This window comes from Fistularia commersonii, chromosome 11 (genome assembly GCF_037954325.1).
Source record: "Fistularia commersonii isolate RoL2024-O1a breed Wild chromosome 11, RoL_Fcom_v1.0, whole genome shotgun sequence".
NCBI classification, from domain to species: Eukaryota; Metazoa; Chordata; class Actinopteri; order Syngnathiformes; family Fistulariidae; genus Fistularia; species Fistularia commersonii.
The window spans coordinates 436,030-455,202 of NC_141294.1; the positions used below are offsets into that span (position 1 = coordinate 436,030).

Genomic DNA, 19,173 nt, shown 5'->3' on the forward strand with positions numbered 1-19,173 from the left:
ACACACAACAAACACTCACTCTGTCACTGATTCATCATGTGGACACAAGAAGCCGCTCACCCTGTGAGTCACACCATCCTTCAGACCTTCATTCACAGCTCATATGGACGAGTAGCTCATTCACAAATTGACCCTTCCACTCCCACCGTACACACACACACACACACACACACACACACACACACACACACACACACACACACACACACACACACACACCCATTCACTCATTTACAAATCAGGAAGAGACATTCACTCATGGCTGAGGTACAGAGATACCTCCATGCCGTGGGTCCCTCAAACACCTCCGCTGGACCTTCTGCATGGGAATCCAAGCAGGGACCTTCTTGCCACCAGGCAGAAGTTCTGACCGCTAAGTCAACCTCATCGCATTTACCAAAGTGCCGATGTCTCGCTCGGTATTTGCGGTTTGACTCCGTCGGTTGGCGGTCGGCTTCCCGGCGACCCGTTCAAACGGCTCGTCCGCGATCCTCAGGCGACGTGAAACAGTCACGCCAACGCAAACGTGACGGGCAGAAACCATAGAAACACTTGGGCTGGCAAGGAGGAGACGGTAAACAAAGCGAGGTCGGACGGAGCCGGAAGCGCCGAACAAGTCGATAAAATCAGACCCCGTTTCCCCTCGCTGGCACCTCCAGAACCTGGAGGGGCTGAAAACTAACAATGCGTATTAACGCTTCCAGGGGCTGAAACTCCATTAAACAAGGCGTCAGTGCAGTTTCTTTGGATGCAGCTTTGTTTAATCCATACGACTCCGCGCCGCTCAGGGATTACCGCGCTCTGCAAGGGAGGGGGGCCAACGGTGACGCCGCCGAAACGCGAGAATCAGGATTAGGGGCCGATGAGAGACAGAAAACAGCCGGAGGGGTGAAGCGAAGAGACGGGAGGCACTAAAGCAGACGCGACGTAGCGTAATGCTAGCGGGATTACAGCGGGTTAGCGTCGACTCCAGGTAAAGGCGCAGAAGGTAAAAAGGGGCTCGGCTCGCTGTCGGAGTCCTGTTAGCGGTTAGCGGCTAACCCTCCTCCTGGAAGACTCAGGAAAACACAAGCACTCTTGAAACTTTGGAGAGGCTTCGGATCGTTTTCTGGACAACGTCCGGGAGCTTTCAAGGTAATGACAAGAAAAGCGGGATTTTATTAGAACCCCAACATTCCCTCCGGGGGAAAACACTCGGCGACAGCGGAGAGGAGACCGAGCGACGCCGGCCTTACGCCCAAAGTTACGACAGACTCGCGAAAAACTGTCAACTCACACCAGCTCACGTCTTCTGACTACTTTTTAGTGCTTTATGTCCAAATGTGGGACTCACATCTCAGAGACCCGAGGAAAACAACTAGATTCGTTGCGGAGCCGACGCTATTTCAGTCCAATAATCACCATCGCAATGTTTTTGTCCCTGAGGGGTAACTGGCGAGCTCCAGAGGTAGCATAGCAACCTAAAGCGGATCAACAATTTACCAATAAAGGTCAAATAAAGCTGAGATAAAAATAAAGCAAAGTAACTCCGACATAAATGAGGCACCAAAGAAAATGTATTATGATGTGATTATGATTATTATTCTTATTTTCTTTCTCAACTGGGACGTGATAGGTCGTAGAGTTGACATAGTGATCGGGACGTCCTTCGCCGTTCATCCGAAGCGACGACCGACGCCGTCCCTGCCGCCGAGACGCCGCTCTGCGGACTGTTTGTCTGCCGGCCTGATATCGGTTTGGTCCGAGCTCATCCGCCGCTGCTTGATTCCGTCTTTGGGACGACGTGTCATGCTTGATACATTTGTAAACCTGGAAAAAGCGCTAAGACTCACGCTTTACGACTGAGACGGCGGGACAGAGACCGCGGCTCTCAGGATTTCCTCACCGTTGGCAGTTTTAAGTCTGCGTCTGGGAAATGGCAAGGAAAAAAAAGCAAGAGCCTGACGCATGACAAGCGGGTCACGGGCGGGCGTTCGACGAGATCGTCGTTACGACAACGGCCGCAAACATACAAAAATAAACCAAACTGCGGCCCAACAACAGAAGGAATGACGACGTCTGCACCCAGAAGGAGCGTTTTGTTTTCACGCTGTGAGGACGTTCACAGCGCCGAGGAGGAAAACATCACATCCAACATCTGCTGAACCCCACGGACGTCCATGCTTTCATCATCATCCACTCCAAACACCACCCAACACACACACACACACACACACACACACACACACACACACACACACACTGACTGCAATGCCAGTCTAGACTGTTTTGCCTGTGACTGAACTCACTGACACACACACACACACACACACACACACACACACACACACACACACACACACACACACACACACACACACACACACACACTCAGGCAGCTGATGGCTGCAGAGGCAGGTGGCAGGTGTTGATGGACGTGGCTTGTTGTGAGATGAAGAGGAGGAGCTCACAGGACACTGACTCATTTCCTGCCTGCTGCCGATGTGGGGGCAGATGTTTCCGTGCATTCTGGAAATACGTGAGGGCTAATGTTTTCCTCAGTCGCTAATATCACACACACACACACACTTCCCATAATACTGATTCATTCTGACCGCAGGGGTGTGTTTTTTTTAATATCCACTTGGAAATTCTGTATCTCTCCTGTAAAAATGATCTTTTTTCTATCTCTTCTCTCTCCGAAAAGGTTGAAAAATAAACTCTGCACCCGACAAAACGCTGGCAGTCAAAACGCAGACGAAGGAAGACGACGCGAAATGACGACAACCGGAAGAAAGGATGCGGGCGTGACATGGACCGGCCGCCGATGGGGTGTTTGGTCACACACACACGGTGTGTGTGTTCACTTCAATTCCACATCTCACTTACAAAAGCGGCTCATTCCTCCCACGTTCCCCTTTCTGAGAAAGCTTACTCTTAGCGCTAGGCTAGCTGGCTCTACTCGGGGATATCCCACGAAACATCTCCTCCACCCAAGCAATGGGAGAGCTGACCTGACTCAGACTTGACTCAGACTTGACTCAGACTTGACTAACACTTGACTAAGACTTGACTAACACTTAACGAAGACTTGACAAAGTGCCGGATGCAAGATTTAATCTTGCAATCTTTTTCAGTAGCCGCTGTGCTTCCGACCCAACTCGATGATTCTTCAGCCGAAATCCCGTTCCGCCTTAAGGTATCTGCTATCACATGCTGATTCGTCATTCCTTACTTGTAATTGTGTCGTTCACATCCTGCATCGTCGTCTCCTCCCATTAGAAAGCGCTTTTTTATGCTTTTTTCAGAAAGCTAGCCCTCATCACGGCTCCCCAAAAGTTAAAAGTGCTAGTGATAGTGAGGTTTAGAAGAAGTGAAGAACGAAAGTCGACCCAAGAAGTAAATGACGGCTGAACGTGAGAGCGAGGACGCGGCTCGGCCGACCATCTGTGCCATCTTGAAGAATAAAGATGGACTAAAGAGGAGCGGCTATGCTAACGGAGCAAAGGTCTCAAGTCTTAGAAGAAGTGGAAAGCTTCTAGTTAGTTGTATGAATGACAGACAGCTAGCTGGAGAAAGCATTGGCGGAGGTCTCGTGAGAGGACGCTTTACTTTTGCTGACAGAGTGAAGGAAACGGCGAGTCCAAGAATATCGCAGGAAAACTGTGATAATTAATGTTGTCTTTGCTTCTTTGATGTATTTTTGCCACAAATAAACCCATGAAAAGTTTTCAACGTTTTTTCGGGGCTGGAGAACGGGCCGGCGGGATTCGCTTTGATTTCAACGGGAAAAAACGACTCCGGTCGCGAACGTTTCAATGGAGACGAAGAAGGAATTCATTTTGTTTGCTGACGTTCTCGTGAGAAGCAGGACGTCTCGCTCCGTGACTCCTCATTGGTCATTTCAGCGCCTTCTGAAAACAACCGCTGTCAATTCTTCACGTTTTCCGGAAAACACAAACGTGAAAAACGAGTCGATTTTTCAAGAAAAACAATTGTTGACGTGTCCGGCAGCTTCGTCTCGTCCCCGCAGGAACACCGGCTTCTCCGCTGGAACCCCAAAGATCTGTGGACCAGAAGACTTCTAAGAACCAGCACCTCCTCCAGAGAGCAGCTCCACGGCAGCTGGAGGCTCTGCACCTCCGGACGCCACACACTCGTCACATCTACACCGAGACGATTCACACACACACACACACTGTCATGCATGCGCACAAAGGCATGCCCGCACAGAAATACACACACACACACACACACGGTCTCCCTAGAGATGTTCTTCCTATCTGTCGGTGGAATCAGATGTTTCCTCCCGGCCTCTTCCATCAGGCGGCGGCTGCTCTCCTCAAGTCTGAGGCTCCATGCAGAGCTTCACGTGCACTTTGGGGGGAAGATTTGGCCAACTCCCGCCTCTTGTACCCCAAAGTTGACCGCCATTGTCATGACTGTCTCTTCTCCATCCTCCATCCATCCTCCATCCATCCTCCATCCATTCTCTCTCTCCATTAATTTCACATTGCAGCTCCTCCTTCACTCCTTTCCTCTTTCCTTATCTCAGAAAAAATTTAGCTTTTTTCCCCCTCTTGCAGTGCAGCTTCCCCAGCCCTCTGGGAACAATCATCACCATGTTTATGTCTGTGTGTGTGTGTGTGTGTGTGTGTGTGTGTGTGTGTGTGTGTGTGTGTGAGTGAGAAGGAGGGAGAGAGAGAGGGAGAAGGAGGATGGCTCTTTATTCAAGAGTCCTCACAGGAGCAGGAATAAAAACTCAGAAGTGGCCACTTGTGCGTTACATTTTTCCTGTGTGTGTGTGTGTGTGTGTGTGTTTCCATGCATGAGTGTGTATTTTTCTGCGGGCATGCCTTTGTGCGCATGCACGACAGTGTGTGCATGTGTGTGTACAGTGTGTGTGTGTGTGTGTGTGTGTGTGTGTGTGCGTGCACAAAAAGTGATATTCAGCCTTCAGAGTACAATCTACCAGCCATCAGCCCAATTTTCCTCTTCTGGCTAAAACAGTGTGTGTGTGTGTGTGTGTGTGTGTGTGTGTAGGCCAGAGACAATCCAAGTTGTCTTTGCATGTTTGTCTAGGCGGAGCTGATTGGTCGATCGATCCCGGACGCAGGTGAGCGAGGACCAATCAGACGGCATCTTACTCAGGCGGGTGACCTTCTATTGGCACAGGGCTTCAGGCGTCATGTGCCGCTCACCTTTCACCCAATCACAGCACGGTGGCGGCTAATAAGAGTATAACAATTATGGCAATGTGTCTTCTACTGATAGCAGCTGGTTCTCTGGTGACGTTGAACCCCGGCTCGCCCAGCAGGACCTCCTGCTCTGGGAGCAGGACCCAGGACCCGGGACCCGGGACCCGGGGTGTCAGAGGTCCGAGCCCCGCGGTGAGCTGCTCACAGACGACCCCTGACCCCGAGGTGGAGGCCCTCCAACCCTGACCTTTGTGCACCAGCTCAAGCACAAACACCGGGAGTGCACGGCGCCCCGTCCGTCCGTCCATCCATCCATCCGTCCATCCATCCATCCAGGTGTCCTACCTTCCAGGGTGACCTCCTTCCCGGCGCGTTTGAGCGCTTGCACGGCCTCGTCGTGCGTGGCGTCGCGCAGGTCTGCGCCGTTGACGGCCAGGATGGCGTCCCCGACGTAGAGCGCGTGCGTGGCGTCGGCGGCGAGGCCCTTGAAGATCTTGCTGATGAGCACGGGCATCTTGTTCTCCCGCCCGCCCTTGATGCTGATCCCCAGCCCGCCCGCCTCCTGCTTGCTCACACGCACGCAGCGCTTCCGGTTGGCGATGGCCTCGGGGACGCGCTCCGGGGGGTCCGACGCGGCGGCGGCGGCGGTGGCGGCGGCGCGCACGGCCGGGGGCCCGTTGTTGGAGTTGTTGTTGTCCAGGCAGGATCCGCGGCCCACGCCGTTGGCGTCCACGGCGTCCACGGAGCCGCTCAGCGACAGCGACTCCTCCTTCAAGTTCACCCAAACTTTGTGCCAGCGCTCCCGCACGAGCACCTCCAGCGCGCACGGAACTTCTGCGGGAAGGACCACCGCCATCTTTGGAGGCGGTGCGTGGGCTTCACGGGGACCACGCGCACTGGGGCGGCCGACGATCCCAGACCCGGACTTTGCCCCGCAAACCCACGCCCACCCGCTGCCAAACACACCCCCCCACACACACAACCAACCACACCACACCACTCTCACACACACACCCCCACCCTCACACACACACACACCCACCCTCACACACACACACACACACACACACACACACACACACACACACCCAGGCCCCGCTCCTCTGCAAGTTTTTCCCCGCTCCTGCAGCCGCCCGTCCGTCCGTCCGTCCGTCCGTCCCCTCCGCCGTGGGAGTTTTTGCGCCCACCCACTCACCCACTCACCCACCCGCCCACCCACGTCCGTCCCGCCTCCTGCTCCGTGTCCGAGCCGCGCGTGGTTTCCGGTGTGTTTCCGGTGACTCCGCCGCTCCGGTGAGTCCCGGCGGGAAATCGCCCGTCGCTTCCAGGAGGGACTTGTTATTCCACAGTAAGAACCGCCTCATAAACACACACACACACACACGCACACACACACGCTTCCAGCCCAAAGTCCGGGTCGCGTCGTACGCGTCCGCGTTCACGTCAGGATCGGTTGCGCGCGTTGAGGAATGCGCCTGTGCCGGTTTTTTTTTGACCGAGAAAGAGGATGTGTGTTAGTCGTCTCTGACGTAACTCCCCCCTACACACACACACGCACACACACACGCACGCACGCAAGCAAGCACACACACACACGCACGCAAGCACGCACGCACACACACACACACACACACACACACACACACACACACACACACCTTCCCGGCTATTAAACGAACCGGATCTCCTCTCTGGAGGTGTGTGTTTGTTCCAGGTGTTTCCAGGTGTCTCCGTGTGTGTGTGTGTGTGTGCAGCTGTCGTGGGTTGATGACGTGCTCGTGAAGCGGCGGCTCCTCGTCTCGCCACGGCCTCGGACCCACGGACCTCCCGCGTCGCCTCCTCCGCCGTGGGAGGATGAGCCGGGAAGCCACGACACCTGCTGGCGTCTGCGCTCCGTGCACGGCGACGCGCACACGAACCGGACAACGATCCACGGTGAGACGGGAAGGGGACCCCACGCAGACACCGGGGCGTGGGGGGAGGGGGGGGGGGGGGGGTTCTAGCTGGAAGGCAAAATGCACTTCATATGATTTCCTTTAATTTAAATAGATCATATTTCATTGTTTCTTTGACAACATCTTCTATTCTATTCTATTTTTCATTTTTTCATTTCAATGTGATGTAATTCAATTTAATTTAAATTAATTTTTTTATTATGATATTTAAAATGTATTAAATTCAATTTTGTATTTTTTTTCTATTTTGATTTAATTATTTTTTAATTTAATGTTATTTCATGTTATTTTACTTTTTTGACTTTGTTTTATTTGAAAGGTGAAATAAAGTCAATCTGCCAAACTGCGTCTTTATCCCTCACGGCTTCATGCTGTACATTGAAGCACTTTAATTCAATTTAATTTAATTTAATTTGATTTAATATTTTGTCTTGCTATATCCTGTCTTCTGCCTTTCTTTTTATATTTATATTCATATTTATATTCATATTTATTTCCTTTTTTTGACATTATAACTGTTACGCTGCTGTGACAAAGGAATTTCACCGATGGGGATCAATAAAGTTTATCTTATCTGATCTTATCTTATTTTAATTTAGTGTAGTTTAAAAGTACCTTATTTTATTCATTTTTATTTCATTTTTATTTCAATTTAATTTAGCTGGATTAATTTCATTCATTTTTCCATTTTAATTCAATTAAATTTGTTCATGTTATTTTACTTACTTTATTTCTTTTAAATTTTACGTCATTCTTCAACAAGATGAAATAAAATAAGAATAAGAATTAGAATAAGATTAAGAATAAGAATAACTTTATTTATCCCGAAGGAAACTGTTGTGCCAGAGTTTCAAGTAAAACATAGCAATAATAAATAATAGTAGGAAGGAGGGAGAATAAGAAACACAAATAAAAGTCTAAAGTGTCAAAGTCAAGGCTATAAAGTGTTTTAAGGTCTTAAAAAGTACAAAGATTTGAAGATTCCCTTCGGCTGAAGGAAGAGGAATTAAAACGTCTGATAGCCTCAGGTAGGAAAGACCTCCTGTGGCGTTCAGTGGAGCTCCTTGGTGGTATATATATATATATTATAATATTATTGTATTTATTTAAATTGAAAGGATCTTATTTTATTTTTATTTTCCTTCTTATTAAATATAAATGTATCTTTATATCTCTCAATTTTAATTTATTCATTTTAATTTATTTACGTTTCGTTCATTTCATATTGTTATATTTTTTTGAATTTAAAAGGATCTTATTTCATTTTTATATTCAATTAATATAAATGTATCTTTATATTCATTTCAATTTTTCGTTTGATTTCCTTTTCATTTACTTTCAGTTCATTACATATTATTATATTTATTGTAATTAAAAGGATCTTATTTTATTTTCATTGTCATTAAATATAAAGGAATCTTTATATTTCTTTCAATTTATTTTTATTTTATTAACTTTTTGTTCACCTCATTTTGTTATATTTTTTGAATTTAAAAGGATCTTATTTAATTTACTTTTTCAATAAATATTTAAATGTATATCTTATATCACTTTCATTTTTATTTACTCTCAGTTCATTTCATATCATTATATGTTTTGTAATTAAGATAATCTTATTTTATTTTCATTGTCATTAAAATAAATGTATCTTTATATTTCTTTCAATTTTATTTAATTTACTTTTAATTCATTTCATATTGTTATATTTTTTTAATTCAAAATAATCTTTAATTTTCATTGTCATTACAATAAATGTATTTCTTTCAATTTTATTTTATTTGCTTTTTGTTCATTTCATATTGTTATATTTTTTGAATTCAAAATAATATTATTTTATTTTCGTTTTCAATAAATATAAATGTATCTTAATATTCCTTTCAACTTTATTTTAAATTTCCTTTTTATTTACTTTCAGTTCATTTCAACTTTATATTTATTGAATTTAAAAGGATCTTTTTTATTTTCATTTTCATTAAATACAAATGTAACTTTATATTTCTTTCAATTCTTTTTTCAAATTTCCTTTGTATTTACTTTCAGTTCATTTCATATTATTATATTTATTGAAATTTAAAGCATCTTATTTTATTTGCATTTTCATTAAAATAAATGTATCTTTATATTTCTTTCAATTTTATTTTACCTTGTTTTATTTAATTTTAGTTTATCTCATATTGTTACTTTTTTTGAATTTAAAAGGGTCTTATTGAATTTTAATGTTCACCAAATATAAATGTATCATTATATTACAATTTTTTATTTTATTTATTTATTTTCATTTTTATTTACTTTTAGTTCATTTCATTTTTATTATATTTATTGAATTTGAAAGGATGTTATTTTACTTTCATTTTCAGTGAATAAATTTGTATCTTTATATTTCTTTCAACTTTATGTTATTTAATTACCTTTTTAACTTTTAGTTGCTGTGTTATTATTATTATAGTTGCTGTGAATTTAACTTAAATTGATCTTATTTAATTTTCATTTTCAATAAATACAATGAAGCGTTATAATTCTTTCATTTTTTATTAAATTTCCTTTTTTATTTCCCTTTAGTTCATTAAATATTATTAAAATTATTGAATTTAAAGGATCTTATTTTATTTTGATTTTCAATAATATAAATGAATCATTATATTTCTTTCAATTTTTTATATAATTTCCTTTGTATTTACTTCCAGATCATTTCATATTATTATATTTATTTAAATTGAAAGGATCTTATTTTATTTTCATTTTCACAAAATATAAATGTATCTTTATATCTCTTTCAATTTTAATTCATTCAATTTCCTTTTTATTTACTTTTAGTTCGTTTCATATTATTATATTTATTGAATTTAAAAGGATCTTATTTTATTTCACTTTCATGAAATATAAATCTGTCTCTGTATTTCTTCACTTTTATTTTATTTTATTTCCTTTTTATTACCTTTAGTTCATGTCATATTATAGTCACTGAATTCAAATGGATTTTATTTTATTTTTATTTTCATTAAATATAAATGTATCTTTATATTTCTTTCACTAATATTTTATTTGATTTTATTTTTACTTGCTTTATTTCATTGTATTCTTTTTTTCATTTTCATTTTTTTTGTGTGTTTATTGTATTTCATTTTACAACCAGGTGAGTGTAAATTAATCTGCAGTGTCGCCTATGTACGTCCTTCTACGTCCCTAACCCTAACCCTAACCCTAACCCTAACCACTAACCCTAACCCTAACCTAACCCTAACCACTAACCCTAACCCTAACCTAACCCTAACCCTAACCCAAACCACTAACCACTAACCCTAACCCTACATTTGAACTCTTTGGCCTCCAAAGGTCTCCAAGATCCCCCGGTTCCGTCGCAACAAAGACCAAGACAGAATTAAACAACCGATAACTAAAAATAGATCATTACCCGATAAAAGGAAATATACTTTTCTGCCGTCGCCTTAATGAATCGGATGATGATTCGGAAACTTCGGCTCGGCATCTTCTGTGAACTGCGTCAGAGACGGGATTAGCCGGTTTATTTTGAGAAGGAGATCAGATATTCCGAGAATATTTGTCCTAATGAGGCACAGGGAGGCACAATTGATTTTTTACTTTTCATATGGAAATGAGCCGCCAGGTTCTTTTGTTGTGATAATGACCTTCAGCGCAAACAAACAGAGGAGGCGGTCTTATTAAAGGTATCTAAAGGTGGTTAATGAACCTCCTCCCGCTTTGTCGAATCCATCACGAGAACCATCACGGTCCAACGTTCCTCCTGCACCGCCGGATGGCGACGCTGAACGGAGCAGATCCGGCTCAGACCTTGGAAAAGAGCCACATGTCACATGGTCTTTGCAGGAGGAGACGAGGGAAACATGACCGGACCAACCACGCTCATTCTTCTCCAAAAGCCAGGACCTGTAGCAGGGATCCTGGGCCTGCTGAGGAGGAGCCACCACCCGGTCACATCTCCAGGACGGCAGTGGAGCTGCTCTTTCGGGGAACCATCTTCTCGTCTCCGCCCGGGAAGGCGCCTCCTCTCCAGCTCTCCAGGCCAGCTTCTCCACATGTTCTCTCACCAGTGCAAAACCTTGCAGAGAGGCAGAGATGTGGTTACCCTCTATTTGGACCATTAAATTTGGAAGTTGGATTATAACATTGTGTTCTCTCTATTTCTGGTTAAAATGAAAAAAAATGGTAGCGTACAGTTCTCCTACGGTTGGTCCATTTAAAACCTTTTGGAACGACACTTTGGTGATGGTGGTTGTAACCCACTTACCTAACCGTGGCCCTGATGCACATGAGGTTCCTTTGCGCTTCCTTGATGATTGACTAGTCAATCATCTAGATAATGGAGCACGAGCTTGGTAGCGGTTCCAATGAAAAGGACAAATTAGCCTGAACTCCAACCCTAACCCTAACGCTAACTCTATCCCTAACTGTAACCCTAACCCGAACCATAATGCTAGCCCTAACCCTAACGCTAACTCTATCCCTAACTGTAACCCTAACCCTAATGCTAGCCCTAACCCTAACGCTAACCCTAACCCTAACCATAATGCTAACCCTAACCCCAATGCTAACCCTACCCATATTCCCAACCCTAACGCTAACTCTATCCCTAACCCTAATGCTAACCCTAACCATATTCCCAACCCTAACCTTAACCCTAACCCTAATGCTAACTCTATCCCTAACCCTAACCCTATCCGTAACGAAAACCTAACCCTAATGCTAACCCTGAACCTAACTCTAAACCTAATGCTAACCCTAAACCTAACCCTAACTCTAACCCTAATGACCACCCTAACCTAATGCTAACCCTAATGCAAAGCCTAACCCTGAAGCTAATGCTAATGCCTCGACACTTTGGTGATGTCAGTCAAACCCCCTTACCTGATTTAACTGCATGAACAGACCATGATTTTTTTTTCATATCTGTCAAAACCATGTCAATCATCTGGATGAGGAAACACAAACTTTGTGCCAGTACAGATGGAAAAGCAACATGAACCAGAGCCTGAACCCTAATGCTAATGCTAACCCTGACCCTAATGCTAATGCTAACCCTGACCCTAATGCTAACGCTAACTCTCCAACTGGGTTTGGGTCAGCAGAACTTCTTAAGAGAAATCTGCAGGTGGAAATAACAACATGACACAGTCGTCTTTGTTTTTTGGCATTTTTTGTGAGAAATGAACATTGATTCCACTGTTATTTGTGTGTCAAGCCTCATCCTTAGACTGCCGGTTGGAAGCCTTGTATGTCAAAGAGCATTTCTGTATTATTATTATTATTGTTGTTGTGGAAATTTGAACAACTTATGTGCAATACTTTTGTAGAATGAAGTAGGGCGGCACTTTGTAAAAAATGGTTGGAATATTGTCGAGAAAAGTTGAAATATGGAGAAAAAAGGTTTCTGCTCTACAGCAGTCTCCAATACTTATTGACTTAAATTGATTTGTTAAAAGAATAAGAATAAGAATAAGAACAACTTTATTTATCCCGAAGAAAATGGTTGTGCCAGAGTTTCAAGTAAAACATAAGAATAATAGGTAATAGTAGGAAGGAGGGAGAATAAGAAATACAAATAAAACTATAAAGTGTCAAAGTCAAGGCTATCAAATGTTTTAAGGTCTTGAAAAGCACAAAGATTTGAATATTCCTTCGGCTGAAGGAAGAGAAATTAAAAAGTCTGATAGCCTCAGGTAGGAAAGACCTCCTGTGGTGTTGAGTGGAGCTCCTTGGTGGTATATATATATATAGTAATATTATTATATTTATTTATTGCGGCTGAAAGAGCTCTGAAAGACCATACTTCTTTTTTCATTTACTAAAACTGACTAAAACGTTTTGGAGTTTTTGTCAGCTACAACTCAAAAACAACCATCACGTGCAGAAATGACTAAAATGACAAACTAGTCAGGATTTTAGTCCAAAAGACAAAGACTAAGTCTAAACTCGCCGCCCAAAACAACATTGGTTTATCCATCCATCTTCCCTGTGTATCTGCAGTGGCTTGTCCGGGCAGCAGCCGGAGCGGCGAGGCCTGGACCTCCCTCTGGTCCGGCTCCTCCGGGGGCCGCGAGGTGTTACCAGAGGAGCCGCGAGGCGTTCCCAGGCCAGGCTGGAGACGTACAGGTAGAGTCTCATGGTCTCTCCAGGGTGTCCTGGGTCTTCTCCAGGCCGGAGAACCTCCCCGACCAGGAGGCGCCTCATCTGACTCCTGCTCTGTGCAGCGGCGGAGCAGCGGCTCTACTCTAAACTCCTGCCGCGTGGATGACATTTATCTGATTTTTTGTTCAAGAAATTCTCTGCTTTTATTTCTAGTTATAGTTGTAATCATTTTTTCATTTTCATTCATTATTTGGTTTATTTATATTATTATTTATTGATGTATTTACTGATTTTCAACATTTCAGATCCTCATCATATTACATTTTTATCTATGCTATTATCTGTATGAATTATGATTTTTATTTTCAATAAAAAATGTATTGTATATTATCCCAGCCCTGCCCAAAGACATGAAATTTTAACCAGCTGTTAATTCAAATAAAGAACATGAAGAATCTAACTTCATTTGTCTATTTTTACTCCCATTGTTTTGAGCTGAGGTTGTCAAGCAGACGCACCAGTAGAGGGAGCGAGACGCTCATCTGCTTTGGCAAAGCAGCCGGAACAGAAACACTTCCAGTCCCGGATCCTTCGGGCCTCTGGGACTCGATCCAAGCCAAGCCGGCGGTCCAGGGCCGCTACGGGAGCCCATTAGTGGCTAATCTTCTCAATCAATCTATCAGAGGCTCAGTCAACACCACTGCATGAAATAAAAACATTAATTATACGTGTTCTTCGAGAAAATCGTAATGCACAGCAGAGCAGACGAGGCTTGCCATCTTTCTGACTTGACTATTATTTCAATGTTAATTTGCAGAAAGTGCTGGATATTCCACTTCAGGTGGAAACGTGTCTTTCTGTAGCAGCTCTTTGTGGCTGTAATTTGAGCCCCATGAATCCCATCTTTTAGAAAAAAAAAATCCCATTTCTACATTACGCCTTCCTGTTTGCAGCGCGCACGTGCTAATTAGCACATAGCAGGGATTAACACAGGAGCCATGACAGTCTGTTATTTGCACGGCAGCTCCAGGGCAAAGTGAACATGCGTGCGGAGTGCACTTAGAAGAATCCGTGGTAAAAACACTCTCCACGGCCTCCCGCCGCCTGGAGCTATTTAAAAAGGCAGAAATTTGCCGAGAGGGGAGAGCAGGGTTTTTCCACCGCGACCCGGCATCCAGGGTTCACGGAAAGAGGTCAAAATGTCACCTCCCGCCGTGAGTGGCTGCTCTGGGGCTCCGGGATCCAGAGACAACATGGAATACCGCAAGCAGTGCAAAAAAAAACTAGGACAATTTAGAACATTAGCAGTGGTTAATATAATCAAAAATCTGTAAGATTTATTTCAGAAGCCCCGGATCCAGGCAAAACGTGGGCGGCCTTCTGCCTCGACCTTCAGGGTAAAAACAGAGGTGGGGCGGGAGGGACGGGCACAACTCATCCGTTGCTACCATAACAGTTACATGCGAAGTGGCAAGAATAGCTTTAACATTCATAAACGCCAGAGCAGCGGCGGACGCCTGGTGAGATGCTGCAGTAGATGCAGCGGCGCCTCCTGGCTTCGGGAGAAGGTACCAGGCCCATTCCATGCACTGCTGAGGGGACGTGAGTGCAGGGAGGAATGACGGGATAGTATGACAACACACACACACACACACACCTGTAGCGATAATAAATAGAGCAGCGCATTTAATACAAAAATACCTTTATTTTCCAAATGATGAGCTCTGCAGGCGTTCGGTTCCAAACGGACGCGGGAACGAGAGAAAAAACAACAAACAAAGGAACTTTCGAGCGGCGGGAAAGCGATGTGGAATTCGTCAATAATCACTCATCGTAACTAATCGTCGGTAATCGATGCTGTGTATTTGATACACACTCACAAAAGTACTCAGCAAGTATTTACAAAAAAAACTTTTGTCATTCTAATTATACCTTCATGTGTACTACATTTAACAAAGAGTCACTGACTCCCACCATTAATACATTTGTAATTGTCATTTGTGAATTCACTGAAACAGCGAGTTCGAATTCCAGGCGGCGTTGCATCGCCGCTAACGTCCGCCTGGAATTCAAAGAACATGCAGAGGCGCTCGTCGGACCGGGTGGCAGCACAGAGCCCGGTTACTTTGGAAATAAAGCGGTGTCAGGAGGAAGAAGCAAAAGAGTTAAATGTTAAAGCACCGGTGAACCGTGGCAAACCTGGAGCGAATCATCCGGCGCCCGCTCGTCCGTGTCGCTGGGCTCAGTGCTTGGAATCAAACACACAATTAAAAGACGGCGCTCGATTGCATCCACCGGACAATCCGATCCTGACTAAGAGGGTAAAATAAGAGGGAAATTTGAATCTGACAGTAAATCCTGGCTCCCGTGCTGCGACTGCAGGTCAAGATGGACGTCCGGATGTTGTTAGCTCATCAGATCTTTGACATCCTGCCACGAGAACTACGCTCGAGGCCTAACTGAGAGCTCCCGTCCTCCGGTTACCCTCCGCAACAACTCAGTTCTAGCCGGTGGGCGTGGAGGGAGCGCGTCCACCGAGCGCTCCGTTCCATCCAAGAAACTTTGGAGCCGCTGAGGAGGAACCTTAGCTTTATTTTTGCTTGTTTCTTTAGGCGGCCGTAAATCCCGCTCCCTTCTAACGCGCTCTGAGGGGTTCCGGTCCGTACGAGAGCTTGCGGGCTGCGTTTAGACTCACACCGGAAAACACACAACGCAAAACCAGACGTGAAACGTCAACTACGTAAAGCACAGAAAGTTTGATCTCAGCCTTGAAGGAGTGTTGCGGCCGTGACACCGGCGCGCCTCGGGTCTAAGAGTTTTGTATTTTTCACGGGAGGGCGTTTGAGTCGGCTGTTCATCTACATGTTGAGTTGATGCAACTCATGTTTAAAGATGAATGATATTCGTCGGCGGCGCCCGGATCTGCGGACGACCTGCGGTCCGCTCTTACCGCACACGTGACCTATGACCTCATGCCGCTGTATCCCACCTCCGCGGGCTGCCAGGCGGCGTTGTCCCGCGGGCAGTGGCTGTGGCAGGCGCACGTCTGGATGGCCATCACCGGCTTCTTGGCGACCTTGGCGTTGCCCCCGCACACGAACTCCACCAGGGCGGTCTTGGTCCTGTGCGGCGTGCAGCAGCGTCCGTCCGTGCAGGCGCCGCAGTAGCGCGGCTTGTAGGCCTGCACGCTGGTGCAGTTCTTGTAGGACAGATGGACGGCTTGGGCGCTTCTCACCATCCTCTGACACTTGACGCCTCTCTGGGAGGAGAAGAAACCACCTGGGGTGACCACGTAGCTTTAGCACGTCGGGACGGAACGCCTCCGGAGGCCCCCGAAGTACCTGCAGGGTTTGCGGGGTGGACTCCGCCCGCTCCCGCGGCTCCTCACACGGTCTGATCACGCACAGGCGGCTCTGCTTCACCAGCTCGCAGCGGCGGTTCTTGTTGGTGACCCTGGTGGAAAGGCCCACGCCGCAGGTCCGAGAGCAGGCGCCCCACTCCGTGGTCTGCTCCACGCAGTTGGAGCTGGGGTCCCAGGTGTCCACGCTCACCGTCTCCTCCTGGCGGTAGGCTGAGCGCGGGGAGGAAAGGGTGGAACGCAAAACAAACAGTCATTGTCACTTTGATTTACTTTAGCATGACGTTGAAGCCAGAAATCACCTTCAAAGTAGCAACAGTTTGTCACAAAAAGTAGATGTAACTCATTTCCATTAGCCGGCGGATCAGTTCATGTATATTCAAAAGGGGCCGCTGTTCTTTTCTTCACAAATCACCCGGACCGGCAATAACTTACCCGCCGTGACTCTTTTACCGTGTTTGAACGTTTTAACCGCTCAGAAATGTCTCGGTGCATAAAAAGGTTTTTTACGGCGCGCTCGGCGAGGGTCTCCAAGGCAACGGGAAACTCGACACGCATCTATCACACGGCTACCGCCCGCCTCGCTTCCCGCACCTTTTCCCCCGACAGGTCAGGGAAATGTACTTAACCTCTCCACTTTGCGTCTCGCACCGTGGCGACAACAACGTCAGAGGGGAGGAAGGGATCGCACGCCCATTTTTTCTAAAATCTTATCCTCTTATCTCAAAGTGTTATCGTGCGGCTGCCGCGCGCCGGTCGTCCGCTCCGTTCACCTGCTAGGGCGAGGCCGCCCAGCGCGCCGGCTCCCGGCGGGGTCTCGCACACCCACTTCTCGCAGCACTCTCCGGGCACCCGGACCCTCCGCGGCGCCGGGCAGTCGGGCCCGGGCAGCATCACATCCAGGACGCAGCGGGGAACGCAGGCGATCTGCCCGTCGCGGCACATGCACTGGTACTTGCAGCTGGGGAAGAAGGTCTGGCCGTTCTGGTAGACGGAGCCGTCCAGGACGCAGACCTCTCCTTCCTGGACTGGAGGGCAGACGAGGGAGCAAAGGGCGGGTGAGCGGGTGAGCGGCGGCGCGACGGCGGCCGCGGCGAGCGAGAGCCGACGGCGCCGACTCCTCACCGGCGCAGATCCCGGTCCTCTTGTGGACGTCGGCGGCGTAGTCGCAGCGCAGCCCCTTCCGGGTGTCGCAGGGGTTGCCATGGGAACAGACCTGGCCCTTCTGCCGGGCGCACACCAAGCAGCAGGCGCAGTCGTCCAGGATCACGGGGACGCCGGAGGGACACGGCGGGGGCTCCTCGGGGCACTGGCATCTCTGCGGACACACCTGGGACCGGACCCCTGCCAACACCTGGACGGGAAAGAAAATAAAATACCCCGTTCGCAGAAGGTTTGTGATAAAACACTGCGATGGATGATTGAAATAATGAGAAAAGTTAGGACTGTTTGGCAGAAAAGATAAGAGTATCAATAACATCAGGCAAGCACTTTTTATTCTGCTTCTCTTGCAGTGAAATTGCTCATGGATGATTTTAAAAGGACCTCGCACTAATAAAAGCTTCTCAAAAAGATAAGTAAGAATGCCAGCGTCACGCGAACGCCTACCTGCGCAGTAAAGCAGAAGAGGAAAAGAGTTCTATCGCAAAGACCGGCCATCTTCGTGTTCAAGTCGAGCAGAGTCAAAAATTATCTGCGGTCTGGATTTGGTTCTGCGCCGGAGCCGATCGGGGTCCTCCCTCCTCTCCGGCTCTGGCACCGCAGAAGGCTGCAATATCTCTGTCGCTCTGGCCCAAGACCTCGGCGGGGAGGACCTTATATAGCGGAGCCGCTGGCCGTCTCTATGACGACTGAGAGGAATGTCGGGGAGAACGCCCACCGTGTCGGAGGAGGACGCATTTTATTGTGACATGCCGTTGAACAAAAGGGCTGTCGCGGCGGAAGGTTTCTAATGCAGCTAGCGCAGCGGTCATTATTCATCCGAGAGAGAACAACAAACAATATTACAAAATTGGTGGCGAGTTAACGACACATGACGAGCATTAACTCTTCCGTCACACTCGGAGTGAAAGCGTTCCGACACACGGAAAATCACCTTGATATGATGGGATTCCCTTCGGTCCCCCTGGCGGTGGGTGGTGACCCTTTGACCCACTTCCCCCAACCCTTCTTGGGAGGCCACAGTGGAAAACCACCTTATCCCCAGTAGGCTCTTTTCCCCTTCCTTAAATAGCATCGCAGTGGAAACTTTGGCTGGTCTGCAGCTCGGAGCTGCGGCGGTGCCGGGGGTTTGAGAGTAAACTCAACACATCTGCTCGGAGATGTGCGAGCCGTGGCACGCAGGCTGATCCGGAGGGTCGGGACGATCGAATCACTGCCAGATCGGCGGTCAAAGGTTTGCTATGAGGCTGAAAAACAGCTTTCATGCTCACAGGTCATTCGGAATATCAGCAAATGTTGCGTGCGGCGTGTTTTTCTTGGTGCGGCTCCAGATTCCACCTCAGTAAATGCAACACAAGCTCAACATCAGGTTTCCTCATCCATTTCGCTAATACAGCTGTCATGATGAAGAATTTGG

At 46.6% G+C, this 19,173-nt stretch overlaps 2 protein-coding genes and 1 long non-coding RNA gene across 4 annotated transcripts in view; 1 reads left to right on the top strand and 2 right to left on the bottom strand.

The window, feature by feature from the left end:
• sntb1 (syntrophin, basic 1) overlaps positions 1–6,177 on the bottom strand; it is a 33,122-nt gene extending 26,945 nt beyond the window's left edge. Inside the window, exon 1 of the mRNA XM_086155980.1 lies at positions 5,523–6,177. Coding sequence (XP_086012106.1) covers positions 5,523–6,033 — 511 coding nt within the window. The 5' untranslated portion in view covers positions 6,034–6,177. The remainder of the gene's footprint in view (positions 1–5,522) is intronic.
• Positions 6,178–6,427: 250 nt separating this feature from the next.
• On the top strand, positions 6,428–11,275 carry LOC147229167 (uncharacterized). Of its 2 annotated transcripts, none has more exons than XR_015106863.1 (3): positions 6,428–6,525; positions 6,932–7,112; positions 10,979–11,275. It is a non-coding gene; the product is annotated as an uncharacterized LOC147229167 (long non-coding RNA). The 2 variants fall into 2 exon arrangements; XR_015106862.1 differs by having other exon boundaries at positions 6,442–6,525; positions 6,875–7,112.
• Positions 11,276–14,922: 3,647 nt separating this feature from the next.
• On the bottom strand, positions 14,923–18,390 carry LOC147229168 (CCN family member 3-like). Its single transcript, XM_086155981.1, has 5 exons — positions 18,204–18,390; positions 17,721–17,949; positions 17,369–17,623; positions 16,579–16,808; positions 14,923–16,496 (listed from the first exon to the last, which is right to left on the bottom strand). Exons 1-5 carry the CDS (start codon positions 18,252–18,254, stop codon positions 16,200–16,202), a joined length of 1,062 nt encoding a protein of 353 aa, XP_086012107.1. The 5' UTR covers positions 18,255–18,390; the 3' UTR covers positions 14,923–16,199.
• Between the last annotated feature and the right edge of the window lie 783 nt (positions 18,391–19,173).